This window comes from Staurois parvus, unplaced genomic scaffold (genome assembly GCF_062004578.1).
Source record: "Staurois parvus isolate SC_StPar_1 unplaced genomic scaffold, SC_StPar_1.0 ptg000471l, whole genome shotgun sequence".
Taxonomy (NCBI): Eukaryota; Metazoa; Chordata; class Amphibia; order Anura; family Ranidae; genus Staurois; species Staurois parvus.
Genome location: NW_028318267.1, coordinates 992748 through 1012188, shown reverse-complemented (window position 1 = coordinate 1012188; position 19441 = coordinate 992748). Strand labels below are relative to the sequence as shown.

At 44.8% G+C, this 19441-nt stretch overlaps 1 protein-coding gene across 5 annotated transcripts in view; it reads left to right on the top strand.

The window, feature by feature from the left end:
* The window catches only part of LOC149452461 (uncharacterized), a 247627-nt gene that overhangs the window by 149249 nt on the left and 78937 nt on the right, over positions 1–19441 (top strand). The window contains exon 4 of one of the 5 annotated variants that reach the window (XM_089689366.1): positions 15924–16812. The exons of the other annotated variants lie outside the window; for them this stretch is intronic. Coding sequence (XP_089545492.1) covers positions 15924–16014 — 91 coding nt within the window. The 3' untranslated portion in view covers positions 16015–16812. Of the gene's footprint in view, positions 1–15923; positions 16813–19441 lie in introns of those variants that run through there. 5 annotated transcript variants of the gene reach the window in all.

Genomic DNA, 19441 nt, shown 5'->3' with positions numbered 1-19441 from the left:
GGGGAAGATTATTTTGTAAATTTCATTGCAACATCACATCACTCATTCTTATTCCTGGAAGTTTGGCCTTATACTGCCACACCTGAAAAAAGGTCACAAAGGCTTTGCACATCTTCCTCTTGGTACATCATTATGCTATATTTACATGGGAGGCAGAGACCATCACTGCACAGAACAATATAGCTCCTCCCATTCTGCCTTTATTATGCCTACTCATTTGATTGACAGCTGCATTCAGTAAACAAGAACTAAGTGGTTGATAAAAGAACAGGAGAGAGGGAGGACCAGGGTGGGGAAACAACTTATTACATGCCTTATTACAGGAAAAGAATGAAAATAGCTCCTACAGCAGTGATTACATCACCTCCCTCAGATGATAGCACTGCTTTCATCACTTACTAACTAAAGTAACTAACTAATAAAACAGACTCTGCAAGATGGAATATGGATAATAGTAAAAAAAAACAAAAACTGAAAAAATAATTATGAATGATAATTATAAAATGTGTAGCACTAACCCTTTAGGAGTCGCTAGAGATTTGGGTCCCCCTATAGTCCCGCACAGCCAGGCAACACACATTTTCCTCATAGACTTGCATCCAGGAGACAGTAACCGGTGCTTGAGCTTGTTTTTTTTTTTTGTTTTATTAAAGGGTATTTAAACCTGTAATAATGACACTGTCTGGGAAGGGGTTAACATCTAGGGCAATCAAAGGGTTAAATGTGTGCATAACTATGTGTAATGTATGTAATGCTGCTTTTTACTAAATAGCTCTTTGTTTCTTACCCCTGCTTTGATCAGCTATGAATCATTGGCCAGGACCTGCTGACAGACTCCTGCTGTGTACAATCACAGTGGGAGTCGGGAAATGGGCAGAGACGTACCAGTACGTCACTGTGCCTGTAAGGACAGCCCATCCGTAGTACATTACGGAGTGCCTGGAAGTGGTTAAAGTGCATCTAATGCCAAATAGTTAGATCCCCTGTCAGTTTTTTTTTCAGTCGATATCTATTTGTTCTGTTATCCACTTTCACTTAAACTGGAGGAAAATCTAAAATTCTTTGTTGTCACTGGAACAGGATGAAAGGAAAAATCTTCCATTGGGGGTAGCCGTTTTGTTAACAACTGTCTAAAAAGGCATTTCCCTTACTTTGGAGATGTCTCCTCTGATTTCTTATTTTACCTTGAGACAAGAAGTGAAGGAAAATAAAAAAACAAAAATTGTTGGATTTAGATATACTTTAACTCATTTAATGGGTTTCAGATGCCGGGAGGCAGGCGGGGTTTATGATCATGTGACTGCTTTGATTGGCTCTCACATCGGTCACATGATCGGAAAGCTTTCCGTTATCTGTCGGTAGTTGTGTTTACATTTTGGTATGTATATATGCGGCCTCTCTGCATTAAAGCCCAAGAGGCTGCATATATGCAAATTGTTGGCGCCGAGTAGTTAGAGTCATTTGAAATTTCCGTCTGTAGCCACTATGGCTTTTTAAAACTGTCAAAAGATGCTCACTGGCAACCATGGTCATCCAAGTGGTCTTCTATATAGATCACCCTTAGACATCTCATTCATCTCCATTTGGCCTATTGGTCTTCTGCATCAAACATGTATTCAAATTATAAACCAATATGAGTCAACTGGAGATTCAGTTTTTGAGGAATACCTTAAAAAAAACTAGAAGCAGAATCTCAGGCTTTTCCTTTTTTTATTAAACACTGAGATTGATCAGGTGGTGATAATGAAGAAGAAGCCTCCTGTTTAGCCATAAGTTTAAGAAATCCATGGTATGGTGTGCACCAATTTCTTTAGATCAGGAGCAACTAAGAACCTGCAGTGTTTTTTTCTTAAATCACTGCAATGTGTATAGTTCATCCTGCCCACAGTGCTTTGTCATAGAGGTCATGCCCTTTGGGCAGGGTGAAACGTGTCAGTGGCTTGACCTGGATGGAGCGGGGCTGAATCCACTTTCCATCTGTTTTTTCAACTGGGCTTTTTCTGGTGTGGCATTTTGGATCTCTATTTGCTTTGTGAGTGTGTACACAGCCAGGACGCTCAGCATTGTTTTCAGTGTGAATTACCAGAGCTTGGGATGGAGACACCATATAGTCTAGTTATGCAATTATTAAAAATAATGTAATTTAACTAGCATACATACAAGAATTTGAGTTCAGCTTCTTGTAATCCATTGTGCAACAGACTGGGAAAGGGTGGGACAATAGTGAGGAGGAAGTCCTACATTCACATGTGCTAACAAGAAACATGACAGAAGAAGAGAGCAGAGAGATCGCCTAATGAATCTGGGGGGCAGAGAGGTGACCTCATTGTGTTGCCTGCAGCAGAAAAAAGTCAGGTCACCAGGTTGGCTATACTGTCATTACTTTCTGGAACAGGGTCCCTATATAGTTGAAATTGAGGTTTAGCAGAATTATTTAAATTCTTTTACTGTGATCGCAAAATAGCTGCTTGGCATCTGAAAAATGAGCTTAAATAATAAATTAGCAGAAATCATTTCTCATGAGAGAAAACTGATGTAGTGGAAAAAAACAGAATTTCTCAGTTGCACAATTCACCTACTTGGCAAGACTGAATCGAATGTAAATTAAACAAAAAAAAAAGGAAAATAAAAGTCAGAAGAAAAAGCAGATCAAGTGAGAATACAACAAAGGATGGAAAATCGACACATTCGGCCACAACGGAAGAGTTCTGTCTCGCCGGCAGTTTGGCGCTGAGGCCTTCTGTGACCGCCCGCCTCCCGAAAGCTCTGACTTTTATACTAATCAATCTGCAGTCTGAGCTTCAAACGCGCCAACGGAAAACAAGCAAAATTGTGTGTCAGCAGGTGTAGACTTCAATAGCAAACAAAAAGGTCACTGATCCGTTTGAGACCTGCGCTTTAATTAAGATGGATCCCAGCGTGGGCGAACACTTTCATATGCATATTAATGAATGTGTTAACTTCCCTGCAAGGCTAAAACTGGATTATGAGAGTTGTACTTTCAAACAAAATACAATGGTTTGGGAAATTCAGCAGCAAATTGAGATACAGTATCAGGGATGATATATTGGACTGGGAATCAGCTGGGAAAATGCGTATAATTACAATTCAGCAGTTCAAGGACGCCAAGAACATTAACAGGGAGTTCCAGGTGAAAAGCAAAATCAATCAGGAAATGTTTTGTCAATAATCAGAAAGTCCTCTCACCATGCTTGCAGTAAGAAAAAAAAACGTAAACCAATATGTGCATGCACCTTCCTTAATATTTTGGCCCTTCATTGCATTTTCGGAGCCTCTCATGGTGTGTATGCAAATGGTATGCAGAACATACTGTAGGTACTTCCACCCCTCTAACAGTATTCTACAATGCAATGTCTGGGGGAATTTTCTGCCAATCCTATGACAAGATGCCCAATACTTTCTACAAGAAGAAAATATTAAAATATTTCAAGGGGATAACTTAGAGGTTAGGTTATAATGAGGATTAAAACTGTAAATAGATCAAAACTCAGTCATTAACCACTTGCCCCCCAGAGGATTTACCCCCCTTCCTGACCAGGCCATTTTTTGCATTAAGGCGCTGTGTTACTTTAACTGGCAATTGCACGGTCATGCAACGCTGCACTAAAATGAAATTTATGTCCTTTTTTTCCCCACTAATTGAGCTTTCTTTTGGTGGCATTTTATTGCCTGTGTGCTTTTTAGTTTTTGTGCTATAAAAAAAAGACTGACAATTTTGAGAAAAAAAACAATATTTTTGACATTTTGCTATTAAACATGTCCAGTAAAAAAAATTTAAAAATAAAATTTTGTCATAAATTTAGGCCAAAATGTATTCTGCTACATGTCTTTGCTAAAAAAAAAATCCCAATACGCGTAAATTAATTGGTTTATGTGAACGTTTTAGCGTTTACAAATGGCGGTATATATACTGGAATGTTTTAATTACACAGCTATCTCCTCCTGTACCACTATCCCCTCCCTCCTAGATTGTAAGCTCGAAAGAGCAGGGCCCTCAATCCCCTCATGTTTTGCATTGTATTGGTATTGTTCTGTCACATGTTCTGTCCCCCTTTGTAATGTACAGCGCTGAGTGAACTATTGGCGCTTTATAAATACTGTATAATAATAATAATAATAATAATTTTTTATTTTTACTTGTAATGGTGGCAATCAGCGACTTATAGCGGGACTGCGGGACTGCAGCGGGCATTCTGATACTGGAGGGAACTGACTTGGTGTCACTGACATCCCCAGTGACAAAAATACAGTGATCAGTGCTAAAAAAAAAGCACTAACACTGTCAGGAATGGACTGGCCAGCAATAGTGGGACTCACCTGCCTTGTGAGCTGCAGTACCAGGGCTGGCCAGCGGGTGCTCCCAGCAATCAGAGACTCAACCTTGCAGCCAGTCAAACACCTGGAACTAATTATACTGATGTATTTAAGGGACATTCAGACCTGCAGACTCTGCCTTGGTGTTGTGTTTCTCTTGGGCCCTGTATCCTGTTCCTGCTCTCTGTTCCTGTCTGATTCTCTGCCTGACCCTGCTCTGATCCCTGGCTTGTCTGACCATTCTCCTCTGCCTGACCCTCTGTACCACGCTGCCCGCTACCTGCTGAACCTGGCCTGTGACCCCGACCATTCTCCGCTTGCTCCCCCTGTATCTACCTGCCCGACTGATATTGACCCGGCCTGCCTGACGACGCTTGCATTGTATGTACTGTTATCTGTGGGTGGTTGGTTGGTTTGTTTGCACTGTGTTATGTTTTAGTATTGCACTGCGTTTATGTTTGTATGGTTAGTGTTAATAAATTACATTGTTTATAACATATCTGAAGTCTGCGTTTCCCTGCGTCAGTCACACACCTCTGGTCATACCCGGGAGCCCTGACATTACACCAAGGCCAATCCTGACCAGAAGTGGCTGCACAGGGAAGCCATCTTGGCTTGTTGATGGGAAGGATGGATCTGGATGAGGTTGCGTATTTATATCTGCTAGTGTTTGATGACAGGGAGTATGCTTATCAAACTCTGAAGGAGTATCCCAGGGATCAACTACTAGAATGTATACGGCTCGCTCATGTTCTAGTAGATCAGGGCACAGAGTTCTCTGAGGTGCAGCCTTTGATTGAGGTTTGTGCTGAGTTGGTTTCATCTGGTACCCCCGAATGCAGGGATGAATTTTTGCCACCATTTAGTGCCGACCAGGTAGAGTCCCTGGTATGGTTATTAGAGGATGATGTGGGTTACTTTCTGGAGCGTTATTCCACATGTTCACCACAGGTACAAAGAGATTGTATAAACGCAGTGCAGTCATTGACCAGACAGGCTTTGTGTAAGCTCAGCTTTGTTCAACCCATACTGCAGACATGGTCAGACTTGTTGCACCCAGCCTCAGTCAGCTTACAAAAACCCAGTCCTGCTTCTAATCTATTTCCTCAAAACTCTATTCCTGCATTCCCAACAGCTCCTCCTGCCCTGCTATCTACCGCATGTCAGTACCCTGTTCCCACTCGCTGCACCTATCCTGCCTTTAACCCTGTAAAAAAGCCCTCTGTAGCAACTGTTCCCTCCCCTGTTCCATCCTCCAGTTCTTCTCTGTCTCCAGCTGCTCCATTCGTTTGCAGACCTGCGTTTACTTGCAGTGCTCCAGTAGTTAAAACCAGAAAAAAGCGAAAATTCTTTCCAACCAATACCATCCTGCCAGTATCCAAACCGGTGAACCTGCCTTCCGTGGTTCAGCCTGAAGCCTCTACTCAGCCTGAATCCTCTACTCAGCCTGATGCCTGTACTCAGCCTGATGCCTGTACGCAGCCTGATGCCTCTCTTCAGCCTGAAGCCTCTACTCGGCCTGAAGCCTCTACTCGGCCTGAAGCCTCTACTCGGCCTGATGCCTCTACTCGGCCTGATGCCTCTACTCGGCCGGACGCCGGCATTCAACCTGATGCCTCTACCCAGCATGATGAACTGATCCAGCCTGACGATCCTATTAGGCCAGTTGACTCGATGCCCGCTGTCGTGCCAATTGACTCAGAGCCCGCTGTCGTACCTGGTGACTCGGTGCCCACTGCCTTGCCAGATGACGCGGTGCCCGCTGGCGAGCCAAATGACCTGATGCCTGGTGACCCAGGGCCCGCTGTCATACCTGGTGACCCGATGCCCGCTGTCGAGCCAGACGATCCAATGCCTGGTGACCCGGTGCCCACTGCCTTGCCAGATGACGCGGTGCCCGCTGGCAAGCCAAATGACCTGATGCCTGGTGACCCAGTGCCCGCTGTCATACCTGGTGACTCGATGCCCGCTGTCGAGCCAGACAATCCGGTACCTGATGACCCGGTGCCCACTGTCGTGCCTGTTGACTCGGAGCCCACTGCCTTGCCAGATGACGCGGTGCCCGCTGTCGAGCCAAATGACCTGATGCCTGGTGACCCGATGCCCGCTGTCCAGTCAGACGATCCAATGTCTGACCCAGTGCCCGCGGTCATACCAGTTGACTCGGAGCCCACTGCCTTGCCAGATGACGCGGTGCCCGCTGTCGAGCCAAATGACCTGATGCCTGGTGACCCAGTGCCCGCTGTCATACCTGGTGACCCGATGCCCGCTGTCGAGCCAGACAATCCGGTACCTGATGACCCGGTGCCCACTGTCGTGCCTGTTGACTCGGAGCCCACTGCCTTGCCAGATGACGCGGTGCCCGCTGTCGAGCCAAATGACCTGATGCCTGTTGACCCGATGCCCGCTGTCCAGCCAGACGATTCAATGTCTGCCCCAGTGCCCGCGGTCATGCCAGTTGACTCGGAGCCCACTGCCTTGCCAGATGACGCGGTGCTCGCTGTCGAGCCAAATGACTTGATGCCTGGTGACCCGATGCCCGCTGTCCAGTCAGACGATCCAATGTCTGACCCAGTGCCCACGGTCATACCAGTTGACTCGGAGCCCACTGCCTTGCCAGATGACGCGGTGCCCGCTGTCGAGCCAAATGACCTGATGCCTGGTGACCCGATGCCCGCTGTCCAGTCAGACGATCCAATGTCTGACCCAGTGCCCGCGGTCATGCCAGTTGACTCGGAGCCCACTGCCTTGCCAGATGACGCGGTGCTCGCTGTCGAACCAAATGACTTGATGCCTGGTGACCCGATGCCCGCTGTCCAGCCAGACGATCCAATGTCTGACCCAGTGCCAGCGGTCATGCCAGTTGACTCGGAGCCCACTGTCATGCCTGGTGACTCGGTGCCCGCCGCTTCGCCTGGGGGCCCGAGACCTGTCGCTCCGCCTGGGGGTCCAAGGCCCGCCGCTCCACCTGGGGGCCCGGTGCCGGTCGCCCCGCCCGGGGGCCCGGTGCCTGTTGCCCCGCCCGGGGGCCCGGTGCCTGCTGCTCCGCCCGGGGGCCCGGTGCCTGCTGCTCCGCCCGGGGGCCCGCTGCCTGCTGCTCTGCCCGAGGGCCCGCTGCCTGCTGCTCCGCCTGGTGGCCCGGTGCCTGCTGCTCCGCCTGGTGGCCCGGTGCCTGCTGCTCCTCCTGGGGGCCCGGTGCCTGCTGCTCCGCCTGGTGGCCCGCTGCCTGCTGCTCCGCCCGGGGGCCCGGTGCCTGCTGCTCCGCCCGGGGGCCCGCTGCCTGCTGCTCCGCCCGAGGGCCGCTGCCTGCTGCTCCTCCTGGGGGCCCGGTGCCTGCTGCTCCTCCTGGGGGCCCGGTGCCTGCTGCTCCTCCTGGGGGCCCGGTGCCTGCTGCTCTGCCTGGTGGCCCGCTGCCTGCTGCTTTGCCTGGTAATCCAATGTGCCTCTGCCCGGAGTCCTGCCCGATGTGCCTCTGCCCGGAGTCCTGCCCGATGTGCCTCTGCCCGGAGTCGTGCCCGATGTGCCTCTGCCCGGAGTCCTGCCCGATGTGCCTCTGCCCGATGTGCCTCTGCCCGGAGTCCTGCCCGATGTGCCTCTGCCCAGAGTCCTGCCCGATGTGCCTCTGCCCGGTGTGCCTCTGCCCGGTGTGCCTCTGCCCGGTGTGCCTCTGCCCGGTGTGCCTCTGCCCGGAGTCCAGCCCGATGTGCCTCTGCCCAGAGTCCAGCCCAATGTGCCTCTGCCCGGAGTCCAGCCCGATGTGCCTCTGCCCGGAGTCCAGCCCGATGTGCCTCTGCCCGGAGTCCAGCCCGATGTGCCTCTGCCCGGAGTCCTGCCCGGTGTGCCGCTGCCCGGAGTCCTGCCCGGTGTGCCAGTCTTTGATATCCCGCCAGTTACCAGACCCGGGCGGTGGAACATTTTGCCCAGCTAGGACTGTTTGGAGCGTCCTGAGGCCGCTCCTTGAGGGGGGGGTACTGTCAGGAATGGACTGGCCAGCAATAGTGGGACTCACCTGCCTTGTGAGCTGCAGTACCAGGGCTGGCCAGCGGGTGCTCCCAGCAATCAGAGACTCAACCTTGCAGCCAGTCAAACACCTGGAACTAATTATACTGATGTATTTAAGGGACATTCAGACCTGCAGACTCTGCCTTGGTGTTGTGTTTCTCTTGGGCCCTGTATCCTGTTCCTGCTCTCTGTTCCTGTCTGATTCTCTGCCTGACCCTGCTCTGATCCCTGGCTTGTCTGACCATTCTCCTCTGCCTGACCCTCTGTACCACGCTGCCCGCTACCTGCTGAACCTGGCCTGTGACCCCGACCATTCTCCGCTTGCTCCCCCTGTACCTACCTGCCCGACTGATATCGACCCGGCCTGCCTGACGACGCTTGCATTGTATGTACTATTATCTGTGGGTGGTTGGTTGGTTTGTTTGCACTGTGTTATGTTTTAGTATTGCACTGCGTTTATGTTTGTATGGTTAGTGTTAATAAATTACATTGTTTATAACATATCTGAAGTCTGCGTTTCCCTGCGTCAGTCACACACCTCTGGTCATACCCGGGAGCCCTGACACACTGTACTAATGGCACTGGGCAGGAAGGGGTTAACATGAGGGTGATCAATGGGTTAACTGTGTGCTGGGAATGGTTTACATAGGGGGTTGTGTCTGTGTGCTTCACTGTAAGCACACTGCTTTGGATGGCTGTGCTGTGCACAGCCATCCAAAGCAGTGTCCCCAAGCTGACAGGGAGGAGAACTGTTAGTAAACAGTTTTCCTCCACGTGAGAGATCATCGGAAATCACTGGGCACTGGCGAGTAATCACCAGTCAGGACCCAGTGATTGACAGCCGTGGGCGCGAATGGCGGCACGGGTAGTGCATGTGCGCCCTCTACCCGGAAATTAAAAATAACCTGTATATATGTAATTTTGCGCACCCGTGCCGCCCTGTAGCAGTATTTCTGCTATAGAGAGGTCGGGAAGCGGTTAAAATCCTATATACATTTTAACATGTCAATAAATTTTAAAATGTGTTTTCAATCTTTGAATTAAACGTGCAGCACACACACATATATATATATATATATATATATATTTGTTTTTTTCTGCAAATAATGCATATGACAATGGTTTCTCTGAGAACTGTGTTTTCCAAAGAGTGAAAACATAAACCAAGAATGTCTGTTTTCAGTCTTTCTCTCTCTAATTAAATCTCCATAGGTATAAACAGAGCAGCCAAAGGAAAAAGAAGATTTTGTTAGTAAAGCAGGTAGTGTCATCAGGTAGACTTAGTAACTTGCCCTCTACCTGCTGGCCATAATGAATAAAGATGAAGAAAATATTTATAAAACCATGACACGTGCTCTTTACACTGAGACTGGTACAAATCCAACACTGCCAGATTTGGCAAGCTTTCCACAGTACTTCGATGTAGGACTGCAGCATCAAGTCACAGGACTTTGTGCTTTACAACCTGCCATTTCTGCATTTAATGTGAGCAAGGAAGTAGCTGTGAATGTGGGTGTTGCTTGTGGATACACCAGTTTGCAATTTATCAGGCAATTTAGTTGCAATGTGACTTTTCAATTGAGCAATGCTTCCTAAAGGTGAGCTATAACTATATGTTACATAATTATAGATACTTACCTTCTTATGTTCTCCTGATGAAGTGGACTTTTAGTTCACAAAAGGCATCAAGATTTCATCACTCCAAATCACACCTTTACATGCATGGATTCCTTTTTTGATGCAATGAATTACATACACTTGTTGAAGCATTGAAAACAGATTTAAAAAATTAGATCACTTAGTTGATGGGTCAGAGGTGTTGATTGCTGTTCATTACTTACAAGTTTAGACTTATACCAGATTTTACACATATGTATATTTATAAAATTGGATAATCTTAGCAGCATAATATTTGTATGACATTGTTTCTGGACCTTGAGCCCGGATTCACACTGATGCGGTGCGGAATTTGCAACAGTTTCTGTGTGAATTCCGCACCGCATAACAATCGTACCCTGTTCATGCGAGCCGCTGCGGGTATGTATGTTAACAACACCCCGAAATCAGTCTGCAAAACGCGGTGTGATTCTACTGCGGACCAAAAAAAAGTTTCCTGCACCTTTTTTGGTGCGGATGTGGTGCGATTTGAGCCATACAAGATGTATGGCTCGTATTGCACCGCACAGAATTCGCATGTGATTTTCACATCAATGCGGTGCGGTTCCTGTGCGAATCACATGCAATATGCCGCACCTCAAAAGTGTGAACCCAAGCTGAAAGTCCCACTAAATTACTTTTCTCCTGTTTGTTGCTCTATGTATCAGGGTAAGATTTCTCATAATCCATATTTATATTAATATCCAACATCTAACAAGGCTACCATACACCCTAGGGTTCATCGAGAGATTGCTGGGGGTTCCCTGAGCAATGGATAGGTTACCCCTTACACCAGTGATCTTTTCAGCTATCTTTGAAAGAGATATTCTTCCTACTGACCACCAATATAAGGAGCATTCTTTCCGGTGACCACCAATATATAAAGCATTCTTCTTACTAGCTACCCGTGTAATGGGACCCTAGCAGGGGCTGACTGGCAACTTTTGGCCCAGCGGGCAGGTACAAACCAGAGGCCCATTGTGCAGTGACTCAGCCCCCCCCCCCCCACTCTCCCTCTTTTTTGCCTCCTTCAGACCCCCATCCCAAGCTAAAACTCTGCTCCAGATACTCTCTGATCACCGGACAGGTCGGGCTGGACAGCACTCGCTGCACCGACTCCAAGTTCCTGAGTTGGTCTGCTGGGGAATGCAAGGGGGAGCTGGTGTGGCCAGGGGAGGAGAGCCTCCAGTAGGGCATGGAGCCGACCTCTGCTCATACACCATCCATGCCGGCGGGGGCAGCCTGCGCTCTATTCTTGCCCTCATCCTGCACTCAGTAGGACACTGGTGGGGACTTTTTACTGCTCTTCACCAGGAAGCCTTTAGGCATGTCTGCAGCAAAAAGCAGTGAGGCATTTTTACGGGGCATCATAGTGGCCTGGGGGACAATTTCTCACTGGCCCAGTCTGCCCCCGGACCCTACATCACCAACCATTAATGTAAAGAAGTCCTTCTCCACTGTCCACCAATGTAAGGGGCACTATACTGGCCACTAGCATAAATGGGGACTTCACTGACTACTGGTGTATTGGGATCCTACATCACCAACCACCAAAAAAAGGGGGGTGGAACTTTGGCCCCTCTCTATTGATCACAATGTAATGGGCACTACCCTGAACACCAATGTAAGGGGCACTAAATTGACCACTAGTGTAGTTGGGGACATCACTGACTACCAGTGTAAGGGGTACAATTTTCACTCATCACCAATGTAAAGTAACATTGCAGTTTTCATGGTTTGAGGTTTTTTCTGGCCATTATTCTTTTTCCATATAGATTATATTTTTGTCATGTAGACAATTCTCCTATAATTAATGTCATTTAGACATTATAACGTCATATAGGGCAGCCTTGGGTGACAAATTCACTAAGTACATCACTTTCCTTATTCTTTTATTTATTCCTATATCCACAGCTTGATGTTCATGTTACTGTCCTGTGAGCTGTAGATATACTAAATATGAGTAGGTGTTTCTTGAGACCTGAAAGTTAATTTAAGGGTTCCTCCATGTCAAAAAAGGTTTAGAAAGGCTGACCTATACTATTGGATCTAGCAGGTTCATTAATTCTGTTCAGTTTTATTCTATGGACTGTATTGTTAGTCCACTGTTTTGTATAATGTTTTAATAATCCCAGTCCAGGCCCATTCTGGAAATGTGCTTTTCCAGAATGTTTATAAAACCTAGTGAAGAAATGAATAATTATCCCACTTGTGAAATGCAGGCCTTTACCATTTAATTATTAAAACGCAATTTAAAAGCAATAAACTGGTGCAGATCCGTACATAACAACCTTTAATAGCATTATCATTCAAATCTAATTGTAAAGGATTTGCCCATCCCTCCCAATAAATCTAACCAGCAAACTCCCTGGTACCACAATAGGCTTCGTTGTTTGCCGAAGGGCTTTAATCTCACCGCTGTCTCACCCGGCGAACCCGGCGCAGGAGGGGAAATTTCTGTATTGAAAAGGAAATATTTCGGTTCATACACTGAACTAAGTGCTCATTATTTATCTTGAAATAAGCTATTATTTTCAGCTGACTGCCTCCATTGTTGGGATTTATTTGTCTCGAAGTGACAGTCTGCAATTCGGCAGACGTGAAGATTTTTGACCTGCAGTTACCTAGCGCTTATACAAAGCGGAGCCTGAACATGAAAACACGATATATTGAAGCCGGTGCACTCGTCCCACACACTCCTCATCACTTCCGAATGCTACTTTATACAGCACGAACAAAAGCTGTAATTGAATTGCAATAATAGGCGACACCTTGTGACACTTAGCAGAGAGTCTATTGACGTTCAGACATTGCAGCGGTCCTCGCAATATTTCCCTGAGATGTTTGCTGTCATTAATCACAATAAGGAACAATAATGGCCTCCCACAGAATGACATCATTTGTCTTTCTTGTTGGGTGGATGTTGGGAGGAAGTGAGCGATCTTTTCCAGAAACACAACACCTTGCAAAAATTCACATTTTAGAATTGTTATTGCCAATCATTTCAATTACATTTATATTAATTTATATTTTTTTTATTAAAGCGAAAATCCAGGCACAACCAATACTAGCTAAATACCAGAGGCATGTCTATTCTTATTTGAATCTTTGTGCATCTCTTTCAGATCTCTGCAGTAATCTAGTATGAAACAATTCTTGAACATTCTGCAGGAGTTTCTTGACACAGACCAGTCACTGCTGCTTTCTCTCCTTGTGCAGGGTGACTGGTCTTGTCTCCGCCCCTCCTGTAGTTTTCTGTATGCAGTTTGCGGGTGGGGTCTGCTGGGTCCCTCCCACGGTTCTTCTCTCTGCATAGGCTATGTACAGCACAGTGATGATGTCACTACTTCTTTTACAATTTAATATACATGGATTTGCAAAGACATTTTGATTTACAAATGTATATCCTTTGTAGCGTATGAGAAATATATACTTAAATACATATTTTTTCCCAGAGTACAACATTAAAGTGGAGCTGCAGCTAAACATTTCTTTACATTTAGATATCCATTCACACTTGTGACTTTGGAGGGCAGCTTTGGTGCAACTTTGATGTAACTTTGACGAAACTTTGGAATAGTGTACCTTGTTTTACCTCTGCAAAGTTGGACCCACTGTTGCATGTAAAACATTTAGGTACGACTTTCATGCAACTTGTGAAGGTTAACATTGAAGTCTATGGCTCTCAAATTTCATGAAAGTCAGATCAAAGTAGTGCATGAACTACTCTGAAGTTGCTGCGACTTTAAGCTGCATATACACTATATTGCCAAAAGTATTGGGACGCCTGTCTTTACACGCACATGAACTTTAATGGCATCCCAGTCTTAGTCCATAGGGTTCAATATTGAGTTGACCCACCCTTTGCAGCTATAGCAGCTTCAACTCTTCTGTTTGACCATTCTTCCAGAAGCACATTTGTGAGGTCTTGCACTGATGTTGGACGAGATGGCCTGGCTCGCAGTCTCCGCTCAAATTCATCCCAAAGGTGTTCTATCAGGTTGAGGTCAGGACTCTTAAGTTCCTCCACCCCAAACTTGCTCAATCATGTCCTATAGTGCCTTGCTTTGTGCACTGTTGCACAGTCATGTTGGAACAGAAGGGGCCATCCTCAAACTGTTCCAACAAAGTTCAGAGCATGAAATTGTCCAAAATGTCTTGGTATGCTGATGCCTTAAGAGTTCCCTTCACTGGAACTAAGGGGCCAAGCCCAACTCCTGAAAAACAACCCCACACCATAATCCCTCCTCCACCAAACTTTACACTTGGCACAATGCAGTCAGGCAAGTACTGTTCTCGTAGCAACCACCAAACTCAGACACGTCCATCAAATTGCCAGACAGAGAAGCGTGATTCGTTACTCCAGAGAACACATCTCAACTGCTCTAGAGTCCAGTGGCGGCGTGCTTTTCATCACTGCATCCAACGCTTTGCATTGCACTTGGTGATGTAAGGCTTGGATGCAGCTGCTCGGCCATGGAAACCCATTCCATGAAGCTCTCTACACACTGTTGTTGTGCTAATCTGAAGGCCACATGAAGTTTGGAGGTCTTTAGCTATTGACTCTGCAGACAGTTGGTGACTTCTGCGCACTGTGTGCTTCAACATGCGCTAACCCCGCTCTGCCATTTTCTGTGGCCTGCCACTTTATGGATGAGTTGCGGTTATAAGTTGCGGATAATATCACTAACAGTTGACTGTGGAATATTTAGTAGTAAGGAAATTTCATGGATGGACTTATTGCACAGGTGGCAACCTATCACGGGACCACGCTTGAATTCACTGAGCGCCTGAGAGCGACCCATTCTTTCACAAATGTTTGTAAAACCAGTCTGCATGCCTAGGTGCTTGATTTTATACATCTGTGGCCATGGAGGTGATTGGAACACCTGAATCCAATGATTTGGAGGACTGGCCCAATACTTTAGGCAATATGGTGTATATGAATGGTTATCAATGGAAAATATGGGATACGACTTGTCATGCGATTTTGATGTCCAAATTCAAATGGAAAGTGTCACAAGTGTAAATTGGGTATAAAGAACACTTGGGTTATGCAAATATTTATTAAATGCTGATATTGTAATGTACTTGTGCTGTCTCCCTTTATTGTAAATCACTAAGCAAACTGTTAGCGCTATATAAATCCTGTAAAATAATAACATATAAATAATGTTTAACCCAAACTCCTATTACAATCCATACCGATAATGGAACTCCTAATATAATATATAACCATAAGGGTTATACAGGGAAATCCTATTATAATGTATAACCATAAATGTCCCATAAATTGGAGATACTCTGCTTGGGTCACTTACAAATTCACTTACTAGATCAAAAATATAAATCTTTTAGTTACTTTTAATCATTTGCTATATATCAAAAAATGACACATGCATACATAATACAACAGACATTTAAAAACTCTTAAAAGTCTTCCCTGCAGGGCATGTATTTATAGCTCATTTATGGACTAAATTAGTACTATGCAGTACATAACTAATTCCCAGTTAATTATCTTGCATATACAAATGGTTGGTGGTATTTCAAATAATCTAAAAGGATACAGAGTATATCCATGCTAGCAATGACTGAGTGTGCTTTAGTGTGCTAATATGATGTAGAATAATCAGGACTAGCTCCAGATTAAATATGTCAAAAATAGGTACAATGGTCCTCCTTATAAGAGACCACATATCAAGCCCTTTGATTATCGGCTTTGCTGGTGGTTATTTATTGTCCTTCTTTACCCTGAAAATGGTTCTTAATGACATTGGCTGTATGTTTAGAGTTGTCGTGCAGCAGAATAAATTTGGGTGCAGTCACAAGCCTCCCTAATGTTATGGTATGATGGATAAGTATCTGCCTGTATTTCTCAGCATTGAGGACACCATTGATCCTGACCAAATCTCCAACTCCATTTGCAGAAATGCAGCCCCAAACTTGCAAGGAACCTCCACCATGCTGCACTGTTGCCTGCAGACACTCATTATGGTACCACTCACCAGCCCTTCATGAACAAACTGCCTCCTGCAACAGCCAAAGATTTCAAATTTGGACTCATCAGTCTAGAGCACCTGCTGCCATTCTTCTGCATCCCAGTTCCTTTGTTTTTGTGCATAGTTGGATTGCTTAGACTTTATTCCATGTCAAAGGTATGGCTTTTTGGCCCCAATTCTTCCATGAAGACTTCTCTGGACAGTAAATGGGTGTTCCACCAATTACGTGCTGATGGCATTGCTGGACATCTTTTGATGTTGAAGGGAAGTAAGTATGATGCGTCTTTCATCTGCTGCATTAAATTTTCTTGGCCGACCACTGCGTCCATGGTCCTCAGCTTTGCCTGCTTCTTTAGAAGAGCCATCTTGAAACTCCAGTCTGTTTTGAAATCTTTACCTCGGAGAGATCTTGCTGATGCAATATAACTACCTTGTATGCTCAGTCTTGCCATGGTGTATGACCTGTGGCATGAAACTGTCTTCTGCAACTTCACCTTAGTAGCAGAGTTTGGCTGTTCCTCACCCAGTTTTAAGCCTCCTGCATAGCTGTTTCTGTTTCAGTTAATTACGTGTTTGAACCTACATATGAAGTTGATGATCATTGGCACCTGCTTGGTATAATTGGTTAATCACACACTTGACTCTAATCCTACAAATTCCCTGACTATGTGCAAGTATACAAAGTGTGAAAGTATAAGAATTGATGCTGGTTTGAAGCCAAAGGGTAGTCACAACAAATATTGATTTGATTTAGATTTTTCTTTTGTTTGCCCACTTCGCATTTTGTAAATTGCTAACAATAAACAATTCAAATATATATTTGTGAAAGCATTAATACTTTACAGCATTTCTTTACACCTGCCTAAAACTTTTGCGCAGTACTGTAGATAGATAGAAACATACCCATGTCCACAGCTTCCCATGTATTTGTTAAAACTACAGTATTTCACTCACTTGGCTCTACTACAGGAACTACACCCCTTATATCACCCTTATATCGCGGTATATAACTCAATAGATGGAAAAACGCGCTTTACATATGCTTGTACAGCATATGCACTTACTGTGTTCAACCATTGAAGTCAGTAGTTGTATATATGATGATGCTTTCCTGAGCTGTCCATTGCTTAGCATATCAGCCAAAATACCCACATGAAGAGTATATACTCTCTAACCATTACTTTAGCAGAGGAACTCTAGATGTTCCATCAAGCTGACAGACTTGGAATCCTGGGGGAAGGTATGGTGAATGAGTAGCCTGGTCATCTATCTGGAGGTAATGAAATGTTGCCACTGCAGTATTGTTGCTAGATTGTGGTATCACTGTATCCGCCTGCATATAGCTGCAGAACCACTTAATCCGTCTTGTTTCTATTGCTATCTGATTCTTCATTGGAGAATTTCACCCTCCGGTCCTGCTTACCAGACAGGTGAATCTGCAATAGGGCCATAGAAATATAAATCTGACAAGGGTTCTATCATCTTACTGTGCTCTATCATAAAAAATGGTCCATGTTGCTGTTTGAGTTTTCCTCAATTCCTATGTGGTAAAATATTGTCAACACGCAAATTGAGGGAAACTCTCACACAGTAACACAGAGGGTAAATCCCTGTAACACAGAAGGGAAATCCCTGTAACAGAGCCCCAGATATCAGCCCTAAGGGTTGGGCTCAGTTTTAGAGTTTGAAGTGTTACTAAACCCACAACAGTAAAATCAGTCTGTATATGCAGTAAAGCATGCTTGTTATACTCACTGTGGAACCTAAGGGGTTAATCCTGTGCATTGTTTAAAAATGCTGTTTGATCCTGACTCCTCCGATCCTCCCCTTCTTCCAGTGTCTCCCTCTTGTCTCCTGATAAGACATATGGTGTGGAGACACCCTGCACATGCTCAGTTTAGTGTGTATTGCTAGAGAGGTTTTCTTTTTTTCCTTGGGAGAGTGCATGTGATCAGCACAGCACCAATCAGCACTGTCCAGACAGAGGTCAGGGTTTTGCATCCTCCTAGAGCAGAAAGAAAACTCCTTCTGCAAGCTTTAACTAGTACTCTGCTGGACACTTATAGAAATTACAAAACTGCTATATACTGCAGATAAGAAAAATTATTTAGCAGTTTATATTTACTAAAATAATTGCATTTCCATGTTCTGTGTACTGTAGGAGACAAGAGTTTAGTAACATTTTAAATTGGGGTTAGGTTAAGTGAAAAGTTAGATTTGAAGTTAGATTTAAAAGTTAATTTCAGTTTAAGAGTTAGGTCTGGGGTTAGTTTAAGGTTAAAGGGAAACAGCTTACTTAGTGTATGTCAGGGAAAATTACAAGATACATATTCAGTACATCTCTGCAGAACATACACATTTCCCCATGATTTATCTCTGTAAAGCCCTCAAGTACAGAAAAATACCTGCCAATCTGCTGTAAATGCATTAAGCTCCTAAATCCTGTTGTGGGCTGACAACACAGAGCATTTTTGTGGACTGAGTGTTGTAAGCCCTGCCCAGTATCTTTTGCTAAACTACTCAAACCCTCCCACTCTTTCATCTCCACAATATTAAGGCTAATCGTTCCATAGGCCAAGGATAAGAAATAGAAGGCCTAATTACTCTCCTTGAGAAAACATAAGGTGCACAAGATACAGGACAGGTCTAAATTTCTGGCAGGAGAACAGGTATTTTTGCTCTTATCAAACAGATATAATACACCTTTTCTATAGAAAATGTAATGGGAAATAGGGAGTAGAGATTAGGGTTTACATCAAGGGTGGGAAAATAATTTTCTCAAGGAGTCACTTGAAAAACTAGGACTGTTGTGGAGTGCTGAACCAATAAGGTAAACTTAATTCTGCTCAATTAAATATCCCAAGGATATGCGTGTACATAACTAGACATGATATCCTCCCAAAACAGATATGAAATACAAATCCAATTAGGAAACCAACCTTATGTAATATGGTAAACTATATATAAAGGATAATAAAGCGAGCGCTATCTTAAAGGAAAAATAGCTGCTGAAACACCAAAAAGGCAACCAAACTAACCTTCCAAGGGGGCTACAGCAACTGGACGTCTAGCCACCGCTGGTGGCCATCCTGAATACTATATGGGCAGTGTTTTTTACTCACTTCTACTCATTTTACCGAATTTGATGGAATAAAGTTCCCTACAGTGTCACACTATGTGGTCTCCTTTATTGGCCTCTCTTTATGAGTGCCATTCGCAGAGTCTGCTTTAACCTCCCTAGCGGTATGATTATTTCAGATTTTTGGTGCTGAAAGCGGTACCATTATTTTGCATGGAAATATGTAGTTTTTTATTGTAGGCTGTAATATTTAGGAATAACTGACTGAAATCTGTCCGAACAAGAGTCTATTAAACATCCCAGGTATGATAAAATCTGAAACACAAAATCATAAATTATAATTTAATAAATAATCATAAAAAATAAT